The 21,280-nt window shown below is 43.8% G+C and overlaps 1 protein-coding gene across 1 annotated transcript in view; it reads right to left on the bottom strand.

Moving 5' to 3' along the window:
* LOC311224633 (C-terminal-binding protein 1-like) overlaps positions 1-21,280 on the bottom strand; it is a gene marked incomplete at both ends in the record, with an annotated part of 59,693 nt that overhangs the window by 32,945 nt on the left and 5,468 nt on the right. Inside the window, 3 exons of the mRNA XM_084309699.1 lie at positions 3,763-3,866; positions 6,648-6,792; positions 14,728-14,882. Of these exons, the coding sequence (XP_084165825.1) occupies positions 3,763-3,866; positions 6,648-6,792; positions 14,728-14,882 (404 nt within the window). The remainder of the gene's footprint in view (positions 1-3,762; positions 3,867-6,647; positions 6,793-14,727; positions 14,883-21,280) is intronic.

Below are 21,280 nucleotides of genomic sequence, written 5' to 3'. Positions count from 1 at the left end.
CATACCCCAAGTGGCATATATTATCTCTCCCTCTACTTGGTGTCTGGCCTCAGTATAATACACTCACTGCTTCTCCTATTGGAATCTCTTCAGGTTTGTATTGAATACTCCTTACACATTCTTTGCTGACTCTACAGTACTTCCATGGGACATTTATCACATTGGAGTTCCTAGTCAGGAAAGCATTATTTGTACTGGATCATCCCTTTACTTAAAAGGAACACGTCGCCAACATAATGGGAAATACGCTTACCGTCTTCTCCAGAGTCACACAAGAAGATAGATGCCAATTTCCTCTCTGTGCGTTCAGTAGAAAGCTGTGTGGCCGCAAGCTAACCTAGTTTAGCAAAAATGAATGGAAGTGGATATGGACCACTAGCCTAGCTTAAAAATCTGGGAGAGGTGTTTTGGGCCAACAGCTAGGCTAGCTGGTCTCGTATCCGCTTCCATTCATTTGTGCTAAGCTAGGCTAGCTAGCAGATAGATAACATTCTACTGGAGGGCGTAACTGTATGCTACAATAATAGTTTTCCAGTACAAATAACAATGTGATATGACATCTTCGACATGTCTTTATCTTGTAATTAGTGCTGTCAATAGATTAAAAAAAATTAACTAATTAATCTCACAATTTTCTTTTTTGATCTACTTTTTCTCCTCCTTTTTTCTCAGATTTTTCTCCCCATCCCAATTTACCTCTCGTGCCAATTCTCCATCCCCTGTCTTGAACGTTGCTCGCATATGCCCCCCACTGGTCGGTTGTAGGGAGGATAGAAGCCTTGCATCACGTGTCCCCTCCGGTATACGAGGACGCAGCCTGTCACATCTTTTCACCTGCCAGCGTGGACTCTCAGTGGCGAGGTGTAACGTGTGGGAGGCTCACACTACCCCCACCATTTCCTGTCTCTGCTGTGCAGGCGTCCCCCAACGAACCTGTAGGAGTCGCTGTCCACAACGTCCAGATTACCACCCATCGACTTCCACCCGCTAACTCTGGCAATGAGTTAGTATGACGGCCGCCCAAGCCGGAGGCAACGCCAACAGCCGGAGTCGAACCCGGTGTCTCTTGCGTTGGTGACGAGTGCAATGTCCGCCGCGCCACCCAGCCGCTTAATCTCACAATTTTCTGTAATTAATCGAGATTAAAAATAGCATTTTTCTACTTAAGACCGAAGCTTGTAACAGATATGTACTTGAGTAAAATCATGGAATTAATGTAAAATCAACACAAAGAAAGTATTTAGATTCAAAGACTATTTTAATAGCTTTCTTTGAATACAGTTTCTCTCCTGTGAAATACAAATGTTCAACAAAACCATCAACATTGACTCAGCTAGACCTCTTTCTTATATCCGCGGCGCTAAGATTGAAGATTTTTCACTCCATAGATTAATCTAGATTCATTTATTTTAATGCTTTAAATCATTTAAATTAATCTCCAAAGTTAAAGCATTCATTTTGACAGCCCTACTTGTAATACAATTGCCATGGTCCTATTTCATTCAAAATTGTCTATTTTATTTTACTTTTTAATACTGGTGCAAGGAATCAAGGTGTGTATGTGTGACTAGGAGGGATTTGGGGACTGTGTGTATGTGTAACTAGGGGGGATATGAGGACTGTGTGTATAATAACTGGGAGGGATATGAGGACTGTGTATATGTGTAACTAGGAGGGATATGAGGACTGTGTGTATGTGTAACTAGGAGGGATATGAGGACTGTGTGTATGTGTAACTAGGAGGGATATGAGGACTGTGTGTATGTGTAACTAGGAGGGATATGAGGACTGTGTGTATGTTTAACAAGGAGGGATATGAGGACTGTGTGTATGTGTAAATAGGAGGGATATGAGGACTGTGTGTATGTGTAACAATGAGGGATATGAGGACTGTGTGTATAATAACTGGGAGGGATATGAGGACTGTGTGTATGTGTAAGGATATGAGGACTGTGTGTATGTAAAACTAGGAGGGATATGAGGACTGTGTGTATGTGTAACTAGGAGGGATATGAGGACTGTGTGTATGTAAAACTAGGAGGGATATGAGGACTGTGTGTATCTGTAACTAGGAGGGATATGAGGAGTGTGTATAATAACTAGGAGGGATATGAGGACTGTGTATGTGTAACTAGGAGGGATATGAGGAGTGTGTATAATAACTAGGGGGGATATGAGGACTGTGTGTATAATAACTAGGGGGGATATGAGGACTGTGTGTATAATAACTAGGAGGGATATGAGGACTGTGTGTATAATAACTAGGAGGGATATGAGGACTGTGTGTATAATAACTAGGGGGGATATGAGGACTGTGTGTATAATAACTAGGGGGGATATTGAGGACTGTGTATAATAACTGGGAGGGATATGAGGACTGTGTGTATAATAACTAGGAGGGATATGAGGACTGTGTGTATAATAACTAGGAGGGATATGAGGACTGTGTGTATAATAACTAGGGGGGATATGAGGACTGTGTATAATAACTGGGAGGGATATGAGGACTGTGTGTATAATAACTAGGAGGGATATGAGGACTGTGTGTATAATAACTAGGAGGGATATGAGGACTGTGTGTATGTGTAACTAGGAGGGATATGAGGACTGTGTGTATGTAAAACTAGGAGGGATATGAGGACTGTGTGTATCTGTAACTAGGAGGGATATGAGGAGTGTGTATAATAACTAGGAGGGATATGAGGACTGTGTATGTGTAACTAGGAGGGATATGAGGAGTGTGTATAATAACTAGGGGGGATATGAGGACTGTGTGTATAATAACTAGGGGGGATATGAGGACTGTGTGTATAATAACTAGGAGGGATATGAGGACTGTGTGTATAATAACTAGGAGGGATATGAGGACTGTGTGTATAATAACTAGGGGGGATATGAGGACTGTGTGTATAATAACTAGGGGGGATATTGAGGACTGTGTATAATAACTGGGAGGGATATGAGGACTGTGTGTATAATAACTAGGAGGGATATGAGGACTGTGTGTATAATAACTAGGAGGGATATGAGGACTGTGTGTATAATAACTAGGGGGGATATGAGGACTGTGTATAATAACTGGGAGGGATATGAGGACTGTGTATAATAACTAGGAGGGATATGAGGACTGTGTGTATAATAACTAGGAGGGATATGAGGACTGTGTGTATAATAACTAGGGGGGATATGAGGACTGTGTATAATAACTGGGAGGGATATGAGGACTGTGTGTATAATAACTAGGAGGGATATGAGGACTGTGTGTATAATAACTAGGGGGGATATGAGGACTGTGTATAATAACTGGGAGGGATATGAGGACTGTGTGTATACTAGGAGGGATATGAGGACTGTGTGTATAATAACTAGGAGGGATATGAGGACTGTGTGTAGGTGTAACTATGAGGGATATGCAAAAAGACTAATTTAAATGGCCTCGTGTACACTGACAATAAAATGATCTTCCATGACGCTATAGTGAAAACCTGTATCTCTGCATGGCCTGCATATGCATGACGGTACACACCTTCATGTTTATTTTTTTATTTTTTATTATCTTTATTTGATTTTTCTGGTCACGCAGGACCGATAGAGGAGAGGGGGTGAAACGGGAGGAGAAGAGGGGAAGACATGCGGCACATGGCCACCGGGTCGGGGAATCGAACCCGGGGCGACCGCTTCGCGACTCAGCACGCTATGTGGTGTGCTACTGGAGCGCCCTCACCTTCATGTTTCTAACCCTGCGGTGAGTCGGTGACTGACCTGGTGGAGCCAGGTGGTGTGGCGGTAGAGGGTGAGGATGTGGCACAGAGTAGAATCAGCCGTTTCCTCCACGGCGGCCGCGGGCATGTTGCATACAGCGATGCCTGTCGAGACCACAGAGCAGATGGGGGTTAGGAAGTGCCTCAACCGTCAAGTGGAGGGGGAGGGGGGGGGGGGAGGAGGGAGAGAGAGAGAGAGCAAGAGAGAGAGAGAGAGAGCGAGAGAGAGAGAGAGAGAGAGAGAGAGAGAGAGAGAGAGAGAGAGAGAGAGAGAGAGAGAGAGAGAGAGAGAGAGAGATGAGAGCCATCTCTGTTGGTGGAGATATGAGATGTGGTGAAAATAAAGTGTCGACTCAGCGGTTTCCTCTGCTGACAAATAATAAGAGCAGCGCTGACCCGTCATGTGAGGGTTATATATGTACAGATGTGTGTTCTCATCCTGTAATATGTATGTGAGGGTTATATATGTACAGATGTGTGTGTGTGTGTGGTTCTCATCCTGTAATATGTATGTGAGGTTATGTACAGATGTGTGTGTCTATAATATATAAGTATAGTAGCATAGTAGTATAGACATAATTAGCATGATAGGTAGTAGTATATAAGTATAGTAGCATAGTAGTATAGACATATTAGCATGATAGGTAGTAGTATAAGTATAATAGCATAGTAGTATAGACATATTAGCATGATAGGTAGTAGTATAAGTATAATAGCATAGTAGTATAGACATATTAGCATGATAGGTAGTAGTATATAAGTATAGTAGCATAGTAGTATAGACATATTAGCATGATAGGTAGTAGTATAAGTATAGTAGCATAGTAGTAAGGTACATAATAGTAAAAGACAGTAAGAAGGTTAGTTTTCTTTTTTTCTTCTCAGATATTGTTTGAAGAAGTGGGTTTTTAGACGACAGTGGAAAATTGGCCGGGTTTCAGCTGTCCTCCTGACTGTGGTGGTTTCATCTGTCCTCCTGACTGTGCAGGTTTCATCTGTCCTCCTGACTGTGGTGGTTTCAGCTGTCCTCCTGACTGTGGTGGTTTCAGCTGTCCTCCTGACTGTGGTGGTTTCAGCTGTCCTCCTGACTGTGGTGGTTTCATCTGTCCTCCTGACTGTAGTGGTTTCAGCTGACCTCCTGACTGTAGTGGTTTCAGCTGTCCTCCTGACTGTGGTGGTTTCAGCTGTCCTCCTGACTGTGGTGGTTTCAGCTGTCCTCCTGACTGTGGTGGTTTCAGCTGTCCTCCTGACTGTGGTGGTTTCAGCTGTCCTCCTGACTGTGGTGGTTTCAGCTGTCCTCCTGACTGTGGTGGTTTCAGCTGTCCTCCTGACTGCGGTGGTTTCAGCTGTCCTCCTGACTGTGGTGGTTTCAGCTGTCCTCCTGACTGTGGTGGTTTCAGCTGTCCTGCTGACTGTGGTGGTTTCAGCTGTCCTCCTGACTGTGGTGGTTTCAGCTGTCCTCCTGACTGCGGTGGGGAGTTTGTTCCACCATTGTGGAGCGAGGACCAAGAATAGCCTACTTCGCTTTGATAACCCCCCAAGAGCTCGGATATGAGTGAGTCTGAGGCGGCCAAAAGATGCAGAGCGTAGGGGTGTATTTAGAGACCATTGACCGGTAGGTAGGAGGGAGCTGTTCCCCTCGCTGCACGCTATGCCAGGTCAAGGTCCTTGAAGCGGATTCGTGCGACAATGGGAAGCCAGTGCAGCTCTCTGAGAAGTGGGGTAACGTGGGCTGATTTGGCAGATTGGAGATAACCATTCAAGATAGCGACAGTGGCTCAGGAGGTAGAGCAGTCGCCTGGTAGTCGGAAAGGTTCCCGATTCGATTCCCGCTCATCCCGGGCAGCGTGTCAAAGCGTCCTTGAGCAAGACACTTAACCCCTAACTGCTCCCGATGTGCAGGTCGGCATCTTGCATGGTCGCCTCCACCGTGGGTTTGTGAATGTGTGAGTGAATGGGTGAATGTGAGGAACAAAATTGTAAAGCGATTTTTTTTTTCGTGCCGTGATATAGAATGAGATAAACTCTTGCCAATGGAAAGTGCTGCCTCCCGCTACACTGACTACAGCGCTAGCTAACGTTGTCATAATATCTAACGTTAGATCTGTGATGTCAGCTGGATGACGTTGACTTCGTTTGCAAACGTTAACGTTCGCTATCTATATGGCATTGGCGAGGCGTTGTCCAGTTGACACATTACAGACCATGATAGCTATGATAACGTTAGTAGCTAAAGCTACTGCATGTCAACAAGTCGATTCGATTGAGGAAGTCGAGAAGGTACCACACGCTAAACCGTCCCCGGACCCCACAACCTAGTATACAGTTCCAACTTCAGTGTGTGAATTACGTTAATCCCACAATTACTCAACTGCACTCAATATTTAAATACCAATGCTAGTCTAAATAAATGTAGACAGACAATGTACGTATTTAAAAAAATAATAAAAAAAAAAATAATAATAATAATAATAATAATAATAATAATAATAATAATAATAATAATAATAATAATAATGATGATGATGATGATGATGATGATGATGATGATGATGATGATGATGATGATGATGATGATGATGATGATGATGATAATAATAATAATAATAATAATAATGCAATAAAAGTCTGAAAATGAAGGGATTATGTCCATGAGTGTCATTTTTTTAAATTAAGGCCTGCCTCTTATATAAGCCTCTCTCTAATAAAGGCCTGGTGCTCTTTGCAGCTGAGGTAAATAGAAGACCCGTCCTATATTTGAGGATTTACGGTATATAAATCCACCATTTACCATTTCTGAAACAGCAAAGTGTGAATTATGTGTTCAGGTGGATTTCTCCTTGTTTGTGCCTCATCAGAATAACAGCATGAGTGTGTTCTTCTCACCCAGCTCCCCGGCAGACGTGATGTCGATGTTGTCGTATCCGCTGCCGATGAGCACGATGATCCTCAGAGCTTTGAACTTCTCCAGGTCCTCTCTCATCAGCGTTATGGTGTGGTACATCAACGCCCCCACCGCCTCGTTCAACACCTGGACACACACAGACACAGAGATTCTTTATTATCACATCTTCACAAGTACAGGAGAGTGAAATTCAGCAATGGCAATAGAATCAAATAAAGCAATATAAGTAGCATAGAATAGCAGCATAAAAATAAAACACACATACAGATTTGTGCATCACGTGTCCTTCCAGCACGAGGACGCACAAGAGAAACAGATTGGCCAATACGATTTCCCCAAAAATCTAACACGCTGACTGCCTTGTCAATCAAAGGAGGTCAGACTCATTATAACTTCGCCAAAAGCGAAAGTGAACCTCAACACTGACGGCATAGAAACATTAGTGAGAGCAAAGAAAACAGTGACACTGGACTTTGCAGGTTATATGAGGTAGGGAATGCATTCAGCTTCTCTAGAGTCTAGACCAGGGGTCAGCAACCTTTTTGACATGGAGTGCCTGTTTGAAATATAGTTGTAACTAGTGTGCCTCAACAATATTCCATGCATCGTAATTTTTGTTTCTCTCATAATCAGGTCTTTTTAATGATAATTTTTACATTATTACATCATTATTGTTATTGTTATTATTAACAATATTATTATGATGGTTGTATCAACCCTAAATCTGAGTTGGGGGGGGGGGGGAATGCAATGCAGACAAACAGCTGCATACAGTGCGACCATTTCACTCACATTTGCCCATTCATTTTTGGACACATCACACACCATCGGTGTGTGTACTGTACGTGTGCTGTCATAGCTCCACCTACAGGCCTAATGGAGAACACCAGGAGAACACCAGGATGTGAATGGAGGGTGAATGTGAGGTATATCGTGTAAATAAGTTTTGATTGATCGCAATACTACACTGTAAAAAGAAAATTATTAGTTACCAGAACTTACAAATATTGAGTTCAGTTACTGTGCATTAAGGTTTTCAGTTTTCAATCCATAATAAGTTAACAGAAAAATAAGTACACAACCACATTATTTCAACCTAATAAAACTATGTTTATTGTCATTGTTTTAAGAACACAAGTTGACTTGGTAATACTCACATTTTGAGTAAAAAAATGGCTTTTATAACATGTGCAATGTTCAATGAAATAGAAAAATAAATAATACAATTTGTTGATTAATCCCACTGGTCACAATGGTGACCGTAATAATGTTTTTGTTATAAGGCTCTGCAAATGTTACTGAATGATGTAGCAATGTATTTCCAGCTAAATTGAAATAATAAACAAATAAAGGGTCTCAATTAAATATGTGGAAGTAAAAAGAACCTGTGGGAGGATTTCAACAAGATAAATGCGACAACAGTACAAAATAGTTCACTATAATATTTCAAAGCAAAAAAAAAAAAAAAAAAAATTAAATAATTTTTTTTTTTTTTTTTTGGTGCTGCCCCCTGTGCCTATGCAAATGCCCCCGCGTGCCTATGCAGGCACGCGTGCCTAGGGTTGCCTACCCCTGGTCTAGACTATAGAACAACAACCGTTTATAGGAGGCAGGGAATGCATTCATCCTCTAGATTCGGTTCCCAACCTTTTTTGAGTACTGTACCACCAAAGCATTTCAAGCCAACCAAAAGTACCACCTACTACGCGATCAATCGTGGTGATGCCCAGGATGTATAATTAATAAATGTATTGTGGCAGACGGGCTGTGTGTGTGTGTGTGTGTGTGTGTGTGTGTGTGTGTGTGTGTGTGTGTGTGTGTGTGTGTGTGTGTGTGTGTGTGTGAGACCTGGATAAAGTCACATGGTCACACAGGTTGGCAGTTTATTGAAGTAAAGCTTTAGTTCTGAGACACCATTCACCATGGATAGCCACCAGCCACCATGATAGCACAGCGCTTTGTATAGTCAAATCGGCACGGCGGCCGATACGTGGCACAGCGGCCCTACATTAAAATTGACATGGCGGCCCATCCTGTGTGTGTGTGTGTGTGTGTGTGTGTGTGTGTAGCTAAGGTGAAACCTGGGAGTGGAAGAAGGAGAGAAGTGATGAGGAGAGATAGAGAAGAGGAGATTTTTGTCTGTGTGACCCAATGCAACAATTAATGTGACACTTAAATCATATATTCAATCATAACTAATCATATAAATTATAATAGCCATTGTTTAAAGACTAAAAAAAGGTTAGTAACCTACCAATTAATGTGACACTTGAGCCTGTCATACAAGCTAAGAACAGTTGTGTCTGACTCTTTACCTTGAAGAGAGAGATTCAGCTGGTTGAGTTTGCTGAAAATATCAGAGAGGTATCCCACGCAGCCCAGTACCCAGTCTGCGTCGTCGAACATCGCCACAAGGGGGTGTGTGTGCTCAGACAGAAATGCCCTCACTTCATTGCGCAGCTCAAACAGCCGCTGTAACGTCTTCCCTCGGGATAACCACCGGACGTCGGTGTGAAGCAGGAGCTGTTTATGTTCTGACCTACCGTCTTCACAAAGTGACTGAAACAGTCTATGATTCAAAGGCCTGGACTGTATGAAGTTGATCACTTTTACGGCATCATTCAAAACATCATTTAACTCTGGACTCATTCTACGTCAGGGTTTACCTTTTTTAACGTGTGCCATTAATCCATTTACTCTGCCGGTCATCACCGCGGCGCCGTCTGTGCACACATGAGAGCAGTATTTCCAATCCAGCTTGTGTTGAGAGAAAAAATTGTCAATAACGTTAAAAACGTCCAGTACAGTAGTTCTCCCCGTGAGTTTCTTGCAAAACAGAATGTGCTCGTTCATCTCCAAAGTGTCTTTGTAACGCACAAACGCAATCAGTTGTGCTTCCCCACTGACATCCGTCGATTCATCCAACTGCAAAGCGAACATATATGCTTTACATTGTTTCTGGATGAACCAGCTCGACTCAGCCATTGATCCATAATGATTTTTATCTCAATAAACACCAGCGCATTCACTTGATAGGATGTTGTTTTGCTAGCCAGCGCGCCACTACAATGATGATAATTCAGAGTTTTGTTTTTCTTCAATGAACACCTGACAGCTGACAGACAGTCCGGCGCCGGCGGGCGGGAAGCTGAACTCAGCGCCAATAATAATATAATTATAGCCAGCAAATGATTACTTAATTTGAATGCCCCCAATTTTGGTTACATTATTACAGATTATGCATTATTCATTATGTGGGTACAGTTTTCCTGTACAATTTCTAATAAAAAAAAATAAAAAAACCAAAACTTTTTTTTTTATTTTACTTTTCAAAATCTTTTCACGTACCACCTGGGGACCACCCACGTACCACTAGTGGTACGCGTACCACCGGTTGGGAAACACTGCGCGGCTAGAACAACACCAGGTTATATGAGGTATGGAATGCATTCAGCTTCTAGACTATAGAACAACAGTAGGTTATATGAGGTACGGAATGCATTCAGCTTCTAGACCAGGGGTAGGCAACCCTAGGCACGCGTGGGCATTTTCATAGGCACAGGGGGCAGCATTAAAAAAAATATTATATATATATATATATATATATATATATATATATATATATATATATATATATATATATATATATATAATTTTTTTTTTTTGCTTTGAAATATTATAGTGAAATATTTTGCATTGTTGTCGCATTTATCTTGTTGAAATCCTCCCACAGGTTATTTTTACTACCACATATTTAATTGAGACCCTTTATTTGTTTATTATTTCAATTTAGCTGTAAATACAGTGCTACATCATTCAGTAACATTTTTACGGTCACCATTGTGACCAGTGGGATTAATCAACAAATTTTATTATTTATTTTTCTATTTCATTGAACATTGCACATGTTAATATAAAGTTTGCCAATAGGGATGTATCAGTAGTATTGGCAGTGGTAGTAGTCATAATAGTAATCCACTATATTTTTTTATTTTCTAAAAAATAAACCAGTTCAGCACAGGTAACCACTTTTGCTTAATTTCATTGATGGCTCAAATGTATGCTCTAGTCCAGTGGTTCCCAAACCTCTCCTCGAGACACCCCAGCCGTTCCATGTATTTGTTAAATGCCACCACCAGCACACCTTGATTCAACTAATAAAGGGCTAGTTAAGTTGAATCAGGTGTGCTGGGGGTGGAATTTAACAAATACATTGAACGGCTGGGGTGCTTTGAGGAGAGGATTGTGAAGCACTAGTCTAGTCGATTTTGTGTTTTGAGCACAAAGTTCATCATAGATCTAGCCTCTTTATTTTGCTCTCAAAGTGCACCAGATTGATGCATTTAACTTTAAAATGTACCAAAAAAAAAAAGTTCCGGGGGGGCATGCCCTAGACTCCTAGAGGGTCGGAGGTTCACCCCCCCCCCCCCCCCCATAGTCTCTGAAAATCCTGTGGGAAACACTGGTGTGTGTGTGTGTGTACCTTCTCATGGATCTCCTGTGTGTGTGTGTGTGTGTGTGTGTGTGTGTGTGTGTGTGTGTGTGTGTGTGTGTGTGTGTGTGTGTGTGTGTGTGTGTGTGTGTGTGTGTGTGTGTGTACCTTCTCGTGGATCTCCTGGGTGGACTGTCAAGTCAAGTCAAGAGTTTTATTTGTCACGGCATACGGATATACAATGAAATGCGGGTGGTCTTGCCCACAACGATGTGCAATTGGTACAACATATAATAGAATCCAATACAAAAATGTTTTGCAATAAAATTGTGCAATAACAGGTAGCAGGTAACAATAAATTTGTGCAATAACGGGTAACAGTTAACAGTAGTAGTAATAGTAGTGCAATACACTGTTACTGTTGCTAATACTAAATTAAAGTGGCCTTTCCTTTTGGCAATAAGTGTGCCAATAAGTGTGCCCGCTCATGCTAAAGTGTTACAGTGGTACTCAATGTTCATTGTTCAGGACTCTGATGGCCTGGGGGAAGAAGCTGAGCCTAAGCCTCTCTGTCCTAGTAGCTGGGGTTCGCAGGCGTCTGCCTGACCTCAGCAGCTGAAACAGGCTGTTATTGGGGTGGTGAGGGTCTTTCATTATCCTGCAGGCTCTGGATTTGCACCTCTTGTTGTATAGAACCTGCAGGGGAGGTAGTGCAATACCCGTGGTACGCTCGGCTGAGCGCACCACTCTCTGAAGGGCCTTCTTGTCTTGTGCCGTGCTGTTTCCATACCAGGCAGTGATGTTTCCAGTCAAGATGCTCTCTACAGCTCCTGAGTAGAAGGACTGGAGTATCTTCCCCGATACTCTGAACTTCCTTAACTGTCTCAGGTGGTAGAGGCGCTGTTTCGCCTTCTTTACTACTGTGTCTATGTGTGTTGACCATGTCAGATCCTCTGAGATGTGGACCCCCAGATACTTAAAGCTGCTCACCCTGTCCACGGTAGCCCCGTTAATCATTAGTGGTGTGTGTGTCTCCTGCTGTCCTCTCCTATAATCCACGATCAGCTCCTTGGTTTTACCAATGTTCAGGAGCAGGCTGTTGTCCTGGCACCAGCGTTCCAGTACCTCAACCTCCTCCCGGTAGGCCTTCTCGTCGTTGTCCGAGATCAGCCCCACCACCACCATGTCGTCTGCGAACTTCACTATGGAGTTGGAGCTGAACTTGGCCACACAGTCGTGTGTGTAGAGTGAGTACAGCAGGGGGCTTAGAACACAGCCCTGGGGGGACCCGATGCTCAGGGTGATGGTGTTGGAGGTCTGACCCCCCACCCTGACCGCCTGGGGTCTTTCACTCAGAAAGTCCAGTACCCAGGCGCTCAGGGCGGAGCTCAGACCCAGCTCGATCAGCTTGTCCACCAGTCTGGTGGGGACTATGGTGTTGAACGCTGAGCTGTAGTCAATGAACAACAGTCTCACATAGCCCCCCTTCTGACGGTCAAGGTGGGAGAGGGTGCTGTGCAGTACCTGGGAGACCGCGTCGTCAGTGGACCTGTTTGTCCTGTATGCAAATTGCATAGGGTCCATATCACTGGGGAGGGAGGCACAAATGTGGTCCTTGACCAGCCTCTCAAAATATTTCATGACCACAGAGGTGAGTGCCACCGGTCTGTAGTCATTTGGACATGTTGGGGAGGGTTTCTTCGGTACAGGGATGATGGTAGACATCTTGAAGCAGGCAGGGACCACCGACTCCGCCAGGGATTGATTAAATATGGCGGTGAACACCGGGGCAAGCTGGTTGGCACAGGACTTAAGTATGCGTCCTGTTATACCATCTGGGCCAGCAGCCTTCCTGGTGTTCACCTGCATAAATGCTCTTCTCACACTGTGTACCGTCAATGAGAGAGCGTCCCCCCCCCCCGCGGATGCCCCCCCCCCCTCCACAACAGCCGGCGCACCAGTGACGTCACTAGCCGTTGGGCTAGCAATGCCACTGTTTGCACCAAACCGCGCATAGAAGGTGTTGAGCTGGTCCGCAAGGGAGGCGTCGTCGCTCCCCATTGAGGGGGCGCTGACTTTGTAGTCAGTTATAGCCCTCAGTCCCTGCCATAAGCCTCTTGTGTCATTCTGTGCCATTTGTGCCTCCATCTTGTCGGCATACGTCCTCTTAGCAAGTTTGACAGCCTTGCGCAGAGTGTAGACTGTTGTCTTGTACTCTTCCATGTTTCCTGACTCTCTGCCCCGGTTATAAGCAGTGGTGCGAGAGTTCAGGGCTGCTCTGATGGTACTGTCCACCCATGGTTTCTGGTTTGGGAACACCCTCGCCTTCTTTGTGGAGACGATACTATCAGCCAGTGTTGTTATGAATGACACTACAGCGTCTGTGAAATCGCTGACGTCACTGTTACTCCTCCTGAACATTCCCCAGTCGGCGTCATCTAGTGCGTCCTGAAACGTGGCCTCTGATTGGTCGTCCCATTTTTTTACCTCACGTGACACGACGGCGTCACGTGATCTCTGTTTATACGCTGGGACCAAAAAGATGGCGGCATGATCCGACGTGTTTGTTGCTCCCGCTAATGGTGGAGCCGGTACAGCCTTGTATCCGGCTCTGAACGGGGTGTAGCAGTGGTCGAGTGTATTTCCTCCCCTTGTGGAGCAGACGATGTGCTGGAAGAAAGACGGCATGACTTTCTTCAGATTTGCCTGATTGAAGTCCCCGGCTACGATCATGGCTGCGTCCGGATGCTTGATCTGGTGCGCGTTCAGATGGTCATGTAGTTCCCCTAGCGCCCTGCCGACGTTCGCCTGGGGATGGATGTACACTGCAGTCATGATCACTGCAGTGAATTCGCGCGGAAGATAGAACGGACGACATTGGATCGTGAGGTGTTCCATGTCGGGAGAGCATGAACGGGAGAGTATCTTCACTTCCCCGGGGCTAGTCCAGCCGTTGTTGGTCATAAGGCATAGCCCCCCGCCGATGCTCTTCCCGGAGGCTTCTGTACGATCCGCTCTGAAGATGGTGAAGGAGTCGGAGGGAGAGATGCTGTGATCGGGAGTCACTGGTTTCAGCCAGGTCTCGGTGAAGCACAGGATATTGCATTCCCTCATCTCTCGCTGGAATCGGACCCGCGCACGTAAATCATCCATCTTACTCTCTAGCGAACGGGCATTCGCTAGGAAGATAGATGGAATAGCCGGACGGTAAACAGATTTCCTTAATCTTAATCTGATCCCGCTCCTCTTCCCCCTGTGTTTCTTCTTTGTCTTGCGTCCATCTTTGTCTCCCGCGTTGTCTTTGTCCCGCCTGATCTCCTTTGGCCATTCTTGGCATGATAAAGTGTCTCTAAACTCCCCTTTGAGTCCGGAGTTTAGGTCAATAAGTGACTGGCGGTGGTCGTATGACGTCCCCGCCAGTGATGCTTCGATAAAAAAAGTAGTAAAAACAAACATAATAACTATAAATGTGCACATTCGTTGCTGAGCAAAACCCATGGCGACTGACTCGGGGTCACGCCAAGTACCTACGTGTGTGTGTGTGTGTGTGTATGTGTGTGTGTGTGTGTGTGTGTGTGTGTGTGTGTGTGTGTGTGTGTGTGTGTGTGTGTGTGTGTGTGTGTGTGTACCTTCTCATGGATCTCCTGGGTGGACTGGGCGTCGCAGAAAGCCACGGTGGCCACGTCCTTGAGGATGGGCATCTCCACCGTGCAGTCCCACCCGTCCAGCAGGGCCACCAGGGGGCGTGGGTGCATCGGCCCGTTCATGATGGGCAGTCGGATGCCTGCACACACACACATTTTAAATATTTAACATAAATCTGCCATTAAATGTATCGACATATCTAGGGCTGTCTTAAATACTTCGAAGCGTCGTTCGATGGGCACGGGTTTCGAATGGGAAAATAAAATGTTAATATAAAAAACTTTTTTTTCTTTTTTTAATCAATTTCTTTTTTATTAAAATTTTATTTATTTATCCCCCCTCCCACCTGCAAAATCTTGCGCCTCCAATGCAACGAACGAAGGTTGCAACATAATTATGTAATGTAATGTTGTTGGCTGTGTAACGGAGAGCAGCCGCCCAGGGAGCGCATTCGACTCATTATTCATTTAATTAATTAATCCAATCCACTTTATTTATAGAGCACATTTAAAAACAACAAAGTTGACCAAAGTGCTGTACAAGTCATTTTTTTGTATATAAAATAAAATAAGAATATAATAATTTTTATTTTATTAAAAGAAATTCCCCAAGCTTTGAATTAAAATCGAATCTCGGCCCCGAAGTTTCGATTGCCATAAAAAGCTTCAAAGGTCAGCCCTACACATATCATGGTTTTGGCTCAACATGGCTCAAAAGTGGTTAGTACTGTTGCCTCGCAGCTAGAAGGTCCTGGGTTCAGACCCCAGCAGGGGGCCTTTCTGTGTGGAGTTTGTACGTTCTCCCCGTATTTGCTTTGGGTTTCCTCCCACACTAAAAAGACATGCATGCTAGGTTCCATGCCTTTGTCCTTGACCAAGGTACTGGCATTACAACTGGAGTTGGTCTCTTGACCAAGGTACTGGCATTACAACTGGAGTTGTTCTCTTGACCAAGGTACTGACATTACAACTGGAGTTGGTCTCTTGACCAAGGTACTGGCATTACAACTGGAGTTGTTCTCTTGACCAAGGTACTGACATTACAACTGGAGTTGTTCTCTTGACCAAGGTACTGACATTACAACTGGAGTTGGTCTCTTGACCAAGGTACTGACATTACAACTGGAGTTGTTCTCTTGACCAAGGTACTGACATTACAACTGGAGTTGTTCTCTTGACCAAGGTACTGACATTACAACTGGAGTTGGTCTCTTGACCAAGATACTGGCATTACAACTGGAGTTGTTCTCTTGACCAAGGTGCTGGCATTACAACTGTAGTTGGTCTCTTGACCAAGGTACTGACATTACAACTGGAGTTGGTCTCTTGACCAAGGTACTGACATTACAACTGGAGTTGTTCTCTTGACCAAGGTACTGACATTACAACTGGAGTTGTTCTCTTGACCAAGGTACTGACATTACAACTGGAGTTGGTCTCTTGACCAAGGTACTGGCATTACAACTGGAGTTGTTCTCTTGACCAAGGTACTGGCATTACAACTGGAGTTGGTCTCTTGACCAAGGTACTGACATTACAACTGGAGTTGGTCTCTTGACCAAGGTACTGACATTACAACTGGAGTTGTTCTCTTGACCAAGGTACTGACATTACAATTGGAGTTGTTCTCTTGACCAAGGTACTGACATTACAACTGGAGTTGTTCTCTTGACCAAGGTACTGACATTACAACTGGAGTTGTTCTCTTGACCAAGGTACTGACATTACAACGGCTACAGAACTGATGGCTACAGAACTGACGGCTGCAGAACTGACGGCTGCAGAACTGACGGCTACAGAACTGACGGCTACAAAACTGACGGCTACAGACTGACAGCTACAGAACTGACGGCTACAGAACTGACGGCTACAGAACTGACGGCTGCCGAACTGATGGCTGCAGAACTGACGGCTACAGAACTGACGGCTACAAAACTGACGGCTACAGAACTGACGGCTACAGAACTGACGGCTGCAGAACTGACGGCTACAGAACTGACGGCTACAGAACTGACGGCTACAGAACTGACGGCTGCAGAACTGACGGCTACAGAACTGACGGCTACAGAACTGACGGCTGCAGAACTGACGGCTGCAGAACTGACGGCTGCAGAACTGACGGCTACAGACTGACGGCTACAGAACTGACGGCTACAGAACTGACGGCTGCAGAACTGACGGCTACAGAACTGACGGCTGCAGAACTGACGGCTACAGAACTGACGGCTGCAGAACTGACGGCTACAGAACTGCCGGCTACAGACTGACGGCTACAGAACTGACGGCTGTAGAACTGACGGCTGCAGAACTGATTAGGGATGGGTACCGAATTCGGTACTTTTAAAGGTACTTACCGAAACACGTGGTTACTACCGAGTATCGATTCACGTGAGATACAGTAAAAAATTTTTTTTTTTTTTTTTTTTTGCACTTTTTTTTTTTTTTTTTTAACCTTTTTTCTTTTCATGTCAACGTTCACACGCACGTTCACACACACGTAAAGCAATTTTCCTAAATATTCACGTCACTACTACTACTACAAGGTAAGAAAACTGTATTTTCCCAGTCTCCTAAATCACCACCGACTCGACACATGAAAATTCCTCCTCACCTGAAAGCCGTAAATCAACTTGCCGGCTCTTTCCACAGCAAAAGAAATTCTAGAAATGCAGGCTTCAATCTATGTTGTTTAGTCTATCTGTTCAGTACTGCTCAGCACTGTTTCAAGATGCACAATGAGATCTTCTTCTTCTTCTTCTTCTTATTTGAATTTCCGGCAGTGTAGACGCATCGTGGCGTATTACTGCCCTCCACAATTCTTGCTTCGCCCACCCTTGAGAAAGTTTACACTCTTCTTCTTCTTCTTCTTCTCATCATCTTCAAAACACATTTCTATCGTCTCTGTCTCCTTCTTCTCTGCTCCTCTTGTCATACAATCACAATACAAACATCATCTCCTCTCTATATATAGATAAACAAATATTCTAGAATGTTTGATTATGACATCATACTGTGACATCACGAATGCTCTAGAATGTTCCATTATGACATCATACTGTGACATCACAAATGTTCTAGAATGTTTGATTATGACATCATACTGTGACATCACGAATGCTCTAGAATGTTCCATTATGACATCATACTGTGATATCACAAATGTTCTAGAATGTTATCACGAATGTTCTAGAAGGTTCTATTATGACAAATAATACGGTTCACTGACTTTATCTAAATCCAATCAATATTCCTAATGCCGTTTCAATGTAAGGTTATAAAAATAAACATATAAACATTCATATAATACAATAACCTAAATATATAGCTTTGGCTCCTCTACAATACGCTTACCTAGGATTTGACTTGATTCAACAACAAAGCAGTCGGGGCAATGGCAAGCCGAAAACGGTCGAAAGTGTAGTTATTTGAAGTTTGGATTTTTTTTCATGACAGAGGTAGGTAGATTACATTTTTAGAGACTAAAGTACCGAAAAAGGGTACCGTTGGGTACCGGTATCGATTCACAGGTACCGGTACCGTATCGGTTCAAATGTGAACGGTACCCATCCCTAGAACTGATGGCTACAGAACTGACGGCTACAGAACTGACGGGTACAGAACTGACGGCTGCAGAACTGACGGCTACAGAACTGACGGCTACAGAACTGATGGCTGAAGAACTGAACTATTAGGAATGTCTGACCATTAAGTGTGTGTTGACTCTTAACCACCAAATGCTGCACAGACTACAACGTATGACGTACAGTATATCATGCCAGTTAGGGTACCTTGTGTATACTGTTTACTTTTCTCATATTTGTATATTCAGAGTTAATTATATTGCCTATATTTACGTCTTTCTACTATTACCCTGCCCATACCTGTACCCCATGCTGCTATGACGCCCAAATTTCCCCAAGGGGATCAATAAAGTAATATCTTGTCTCATCTTGTCTTTATCTTATCTTACACACAGCATTCACCCGCTATGTTTATAACCCTGCGCGCTAAACTGTGCCTGGTAAAGTCCCTGCCCCACCGTGCCCCGGACACGAGACAGTGTGAGCTAGTGTAGATGGTTGGCCGCCCTCCACTCACCCTGCATTAACTGCAGGTCAGGCTTTTCTAAATGAGTCCTCTGGGTGATGGAGTGAGGATGCAGCAGCCGTGTCAAGAGCAAGGCTCTGTGCTTTGTGCTCCGTGTCATTCATACTCGTCCTCCACTCGTTGATTGTGCACACGAAAATTACACATTGTATATCTTTTCACCAATTTTCTTTATACGACTTCCTTGAATCTGTGGGACGTGTTTGTTCAGTTGTTGATTTAGAAACTAAATCCAATTTTAATTATTTATTAAAGAAACAAGTCTAAATCTAACTTTAATTATGTATTAAAGAAACTAGTCTAAATCTCATTGTATTATGTATTAAAGAAACAAGTCTAAATCTCATTTGAATTATGTATTAAAGAAACTAGTCTAAATCTCATTTGAATTATGTATTAAAGAAACTAGTCTAAATCTCATTTGAATGATTTATTTTCCTCTTTCTTCCCCTGTGTCGATCACAGTGTGTTTATGGGTGTAGCACCACGCCTGCCTGGCTACCCCACACCCAAGAGTAGAAAAAAAAACATTTACAAACCGAGCAGTACATTAGGTAAGCATGGTTCCTTGCTCCAAAAAACACAACTAATGTGTCCCATTGTGACATAATCGAGGGATGAGTAATTACGAAGAGCTTGTTTAGGCTGATTGATCTGAAGACATCATACCTTGGCCAAACTGCAAGGAGTAGCCAAAGGAGAAGACATATCTTCCACAATATGTCCCCTAATCCCCTTTAAGAATTGCCTTTGTTGCAGCCTTTACCACATATTAGGGTTGTAATGGTACACCAAAACCACGGTACGGTACGTATCTCGGTTTTGAAGTCAAGGTTTGGTAAGGGTTTTAAGAGCCTCCAAACCAGGCGGGTGGGGTTTTCTGTCCAGGCGAGCACAAACCAAGGCTCAGAATTGGTGACGGTGAGTTAACTATTTTACTAAAATGGAACGAGTCTCTGTCTGTATGTACTGTATCGTTCTGTCATACTAATTGTTAGGAAGAATGAGGAGGGGTTTATGCTTCTTTGGGGTTGTTTAATTCCATTGATATCGGTTACATACAGTGAATACCTCACTCGTCATCACACACAGCTGCTTTTACACGTGTATTCCACGACAACAAACTAACTTCCGGTGCCACCCCCTATCTCTCCCGGGCGGAAAGTCAAGTCAAGTCAAGTCAAGTCAAGAGTTTTATTTGTCACGGCATACAAGTATACAATGAAATGCGGGTGGTCTTGCCCGCAACGATGTGCAATACAGTGGTACAACATATAATAGAATCCAATAAAAACAACATTGTGCAATAACAGGTAACAGGTAACATGGTGTGACATCTCGGTATCTGTACATAGTTATTTACAGAGCATATAGGACATGCTAGGTAGCTTTGGTAGTGCAATACACTGTTACTGTTGCTATACTAATTTAAAGTGGCCTTTCCTTTTGGCAATAAGTGTGGGTGAATGCGGCATGAGTGTGTGCCCGCTCATGTTAAAGTGTTAAAGTGGCTGCTAGTGCAGAGCGTGCGTGTCGTGTGTGTGCTCATGTGTGCTTGTGTGTGGATAGTTCAGTGTTCTGTGGCACTCAATGTTAATTGTTCAAGGCTCTGATGGCCTGGGGGAAGAAGCTGAGCCTAAGCCTCTCTGTCCTAGTAGCTGGGGTTCGCAGGCGTCTGCCTGACCTCAGCAGCTGGAACAGGCTGTTATTGGGGTGGTGGGGGTCTTTCATTATTCTGCAGGCTCTGGATTTGCACCTCTTGTTGTATAGAACCTGCAGGGGAGGTAGTGCAATACCCATGGTACGCTCGGCTGAGCGCACCACTCTCTGTAGGGCCTTCTTGTCCTGTGCCGTGCTGTTTCCATACCAGGCAGTGATGTTTCCGGTCAAGATGCTCTCTACAGCTCCTGAGTAGAAGGACTGGAGTATCTTCCCCGATACTCTGAACTTCCTTAACTGTCTCAGGTGGTAGAGGCGCTGCTTCGCCTTCTTTACTACTGTGTCTATGTGTGTTGACCATGTCAGATCCTCTGAGATGTGGACCCCCAGGTACTTAAAGCTGCTCACCCTGTCCACGGTAGCCCCGTTAATCCTCAGTGGTGTGTGTCTCCTGCTGTCCTCTCCTATAATCCACGATCATAAACACACCCCCAGCTAACAGTGACACACACAACATTATTAGACCTATCTCAAACCCTGCCCTATTGAAATTAATAATCGACTGTAAAAAAATATATATATATATATATATATATATATATATATAATAATAATAATAATAATTACATTAGATTGTGAAAAAAACATTTGCAAATGATGGTGATTTTCTCGTACAATACAGTTAATCAGATGGAAACATTTAACCGCTTTTCAGTTCAATCCAGTTTGCCGTCCGCATGTAAACATATTCTGTGTTGTGTAACTATGCCAC

This window comes from Notolepis coatsorum (assembly GCF_963971535.1).
Source record: "Notolepis coatsorum genome assembly, chromosome: 1".
Classification (NCBI taxonomy): Eukaryota; Metazoa; Chordata; class Actinopteri; order Aulopiformes; family Paralepididae; genus Notolepis; species Notolepis coatsorum.
The sequence above is the reverse complement of the archived record's forward strand: the minus strand, read 5'-3'. Positions and strand labels throughout refer to the sequence as shown.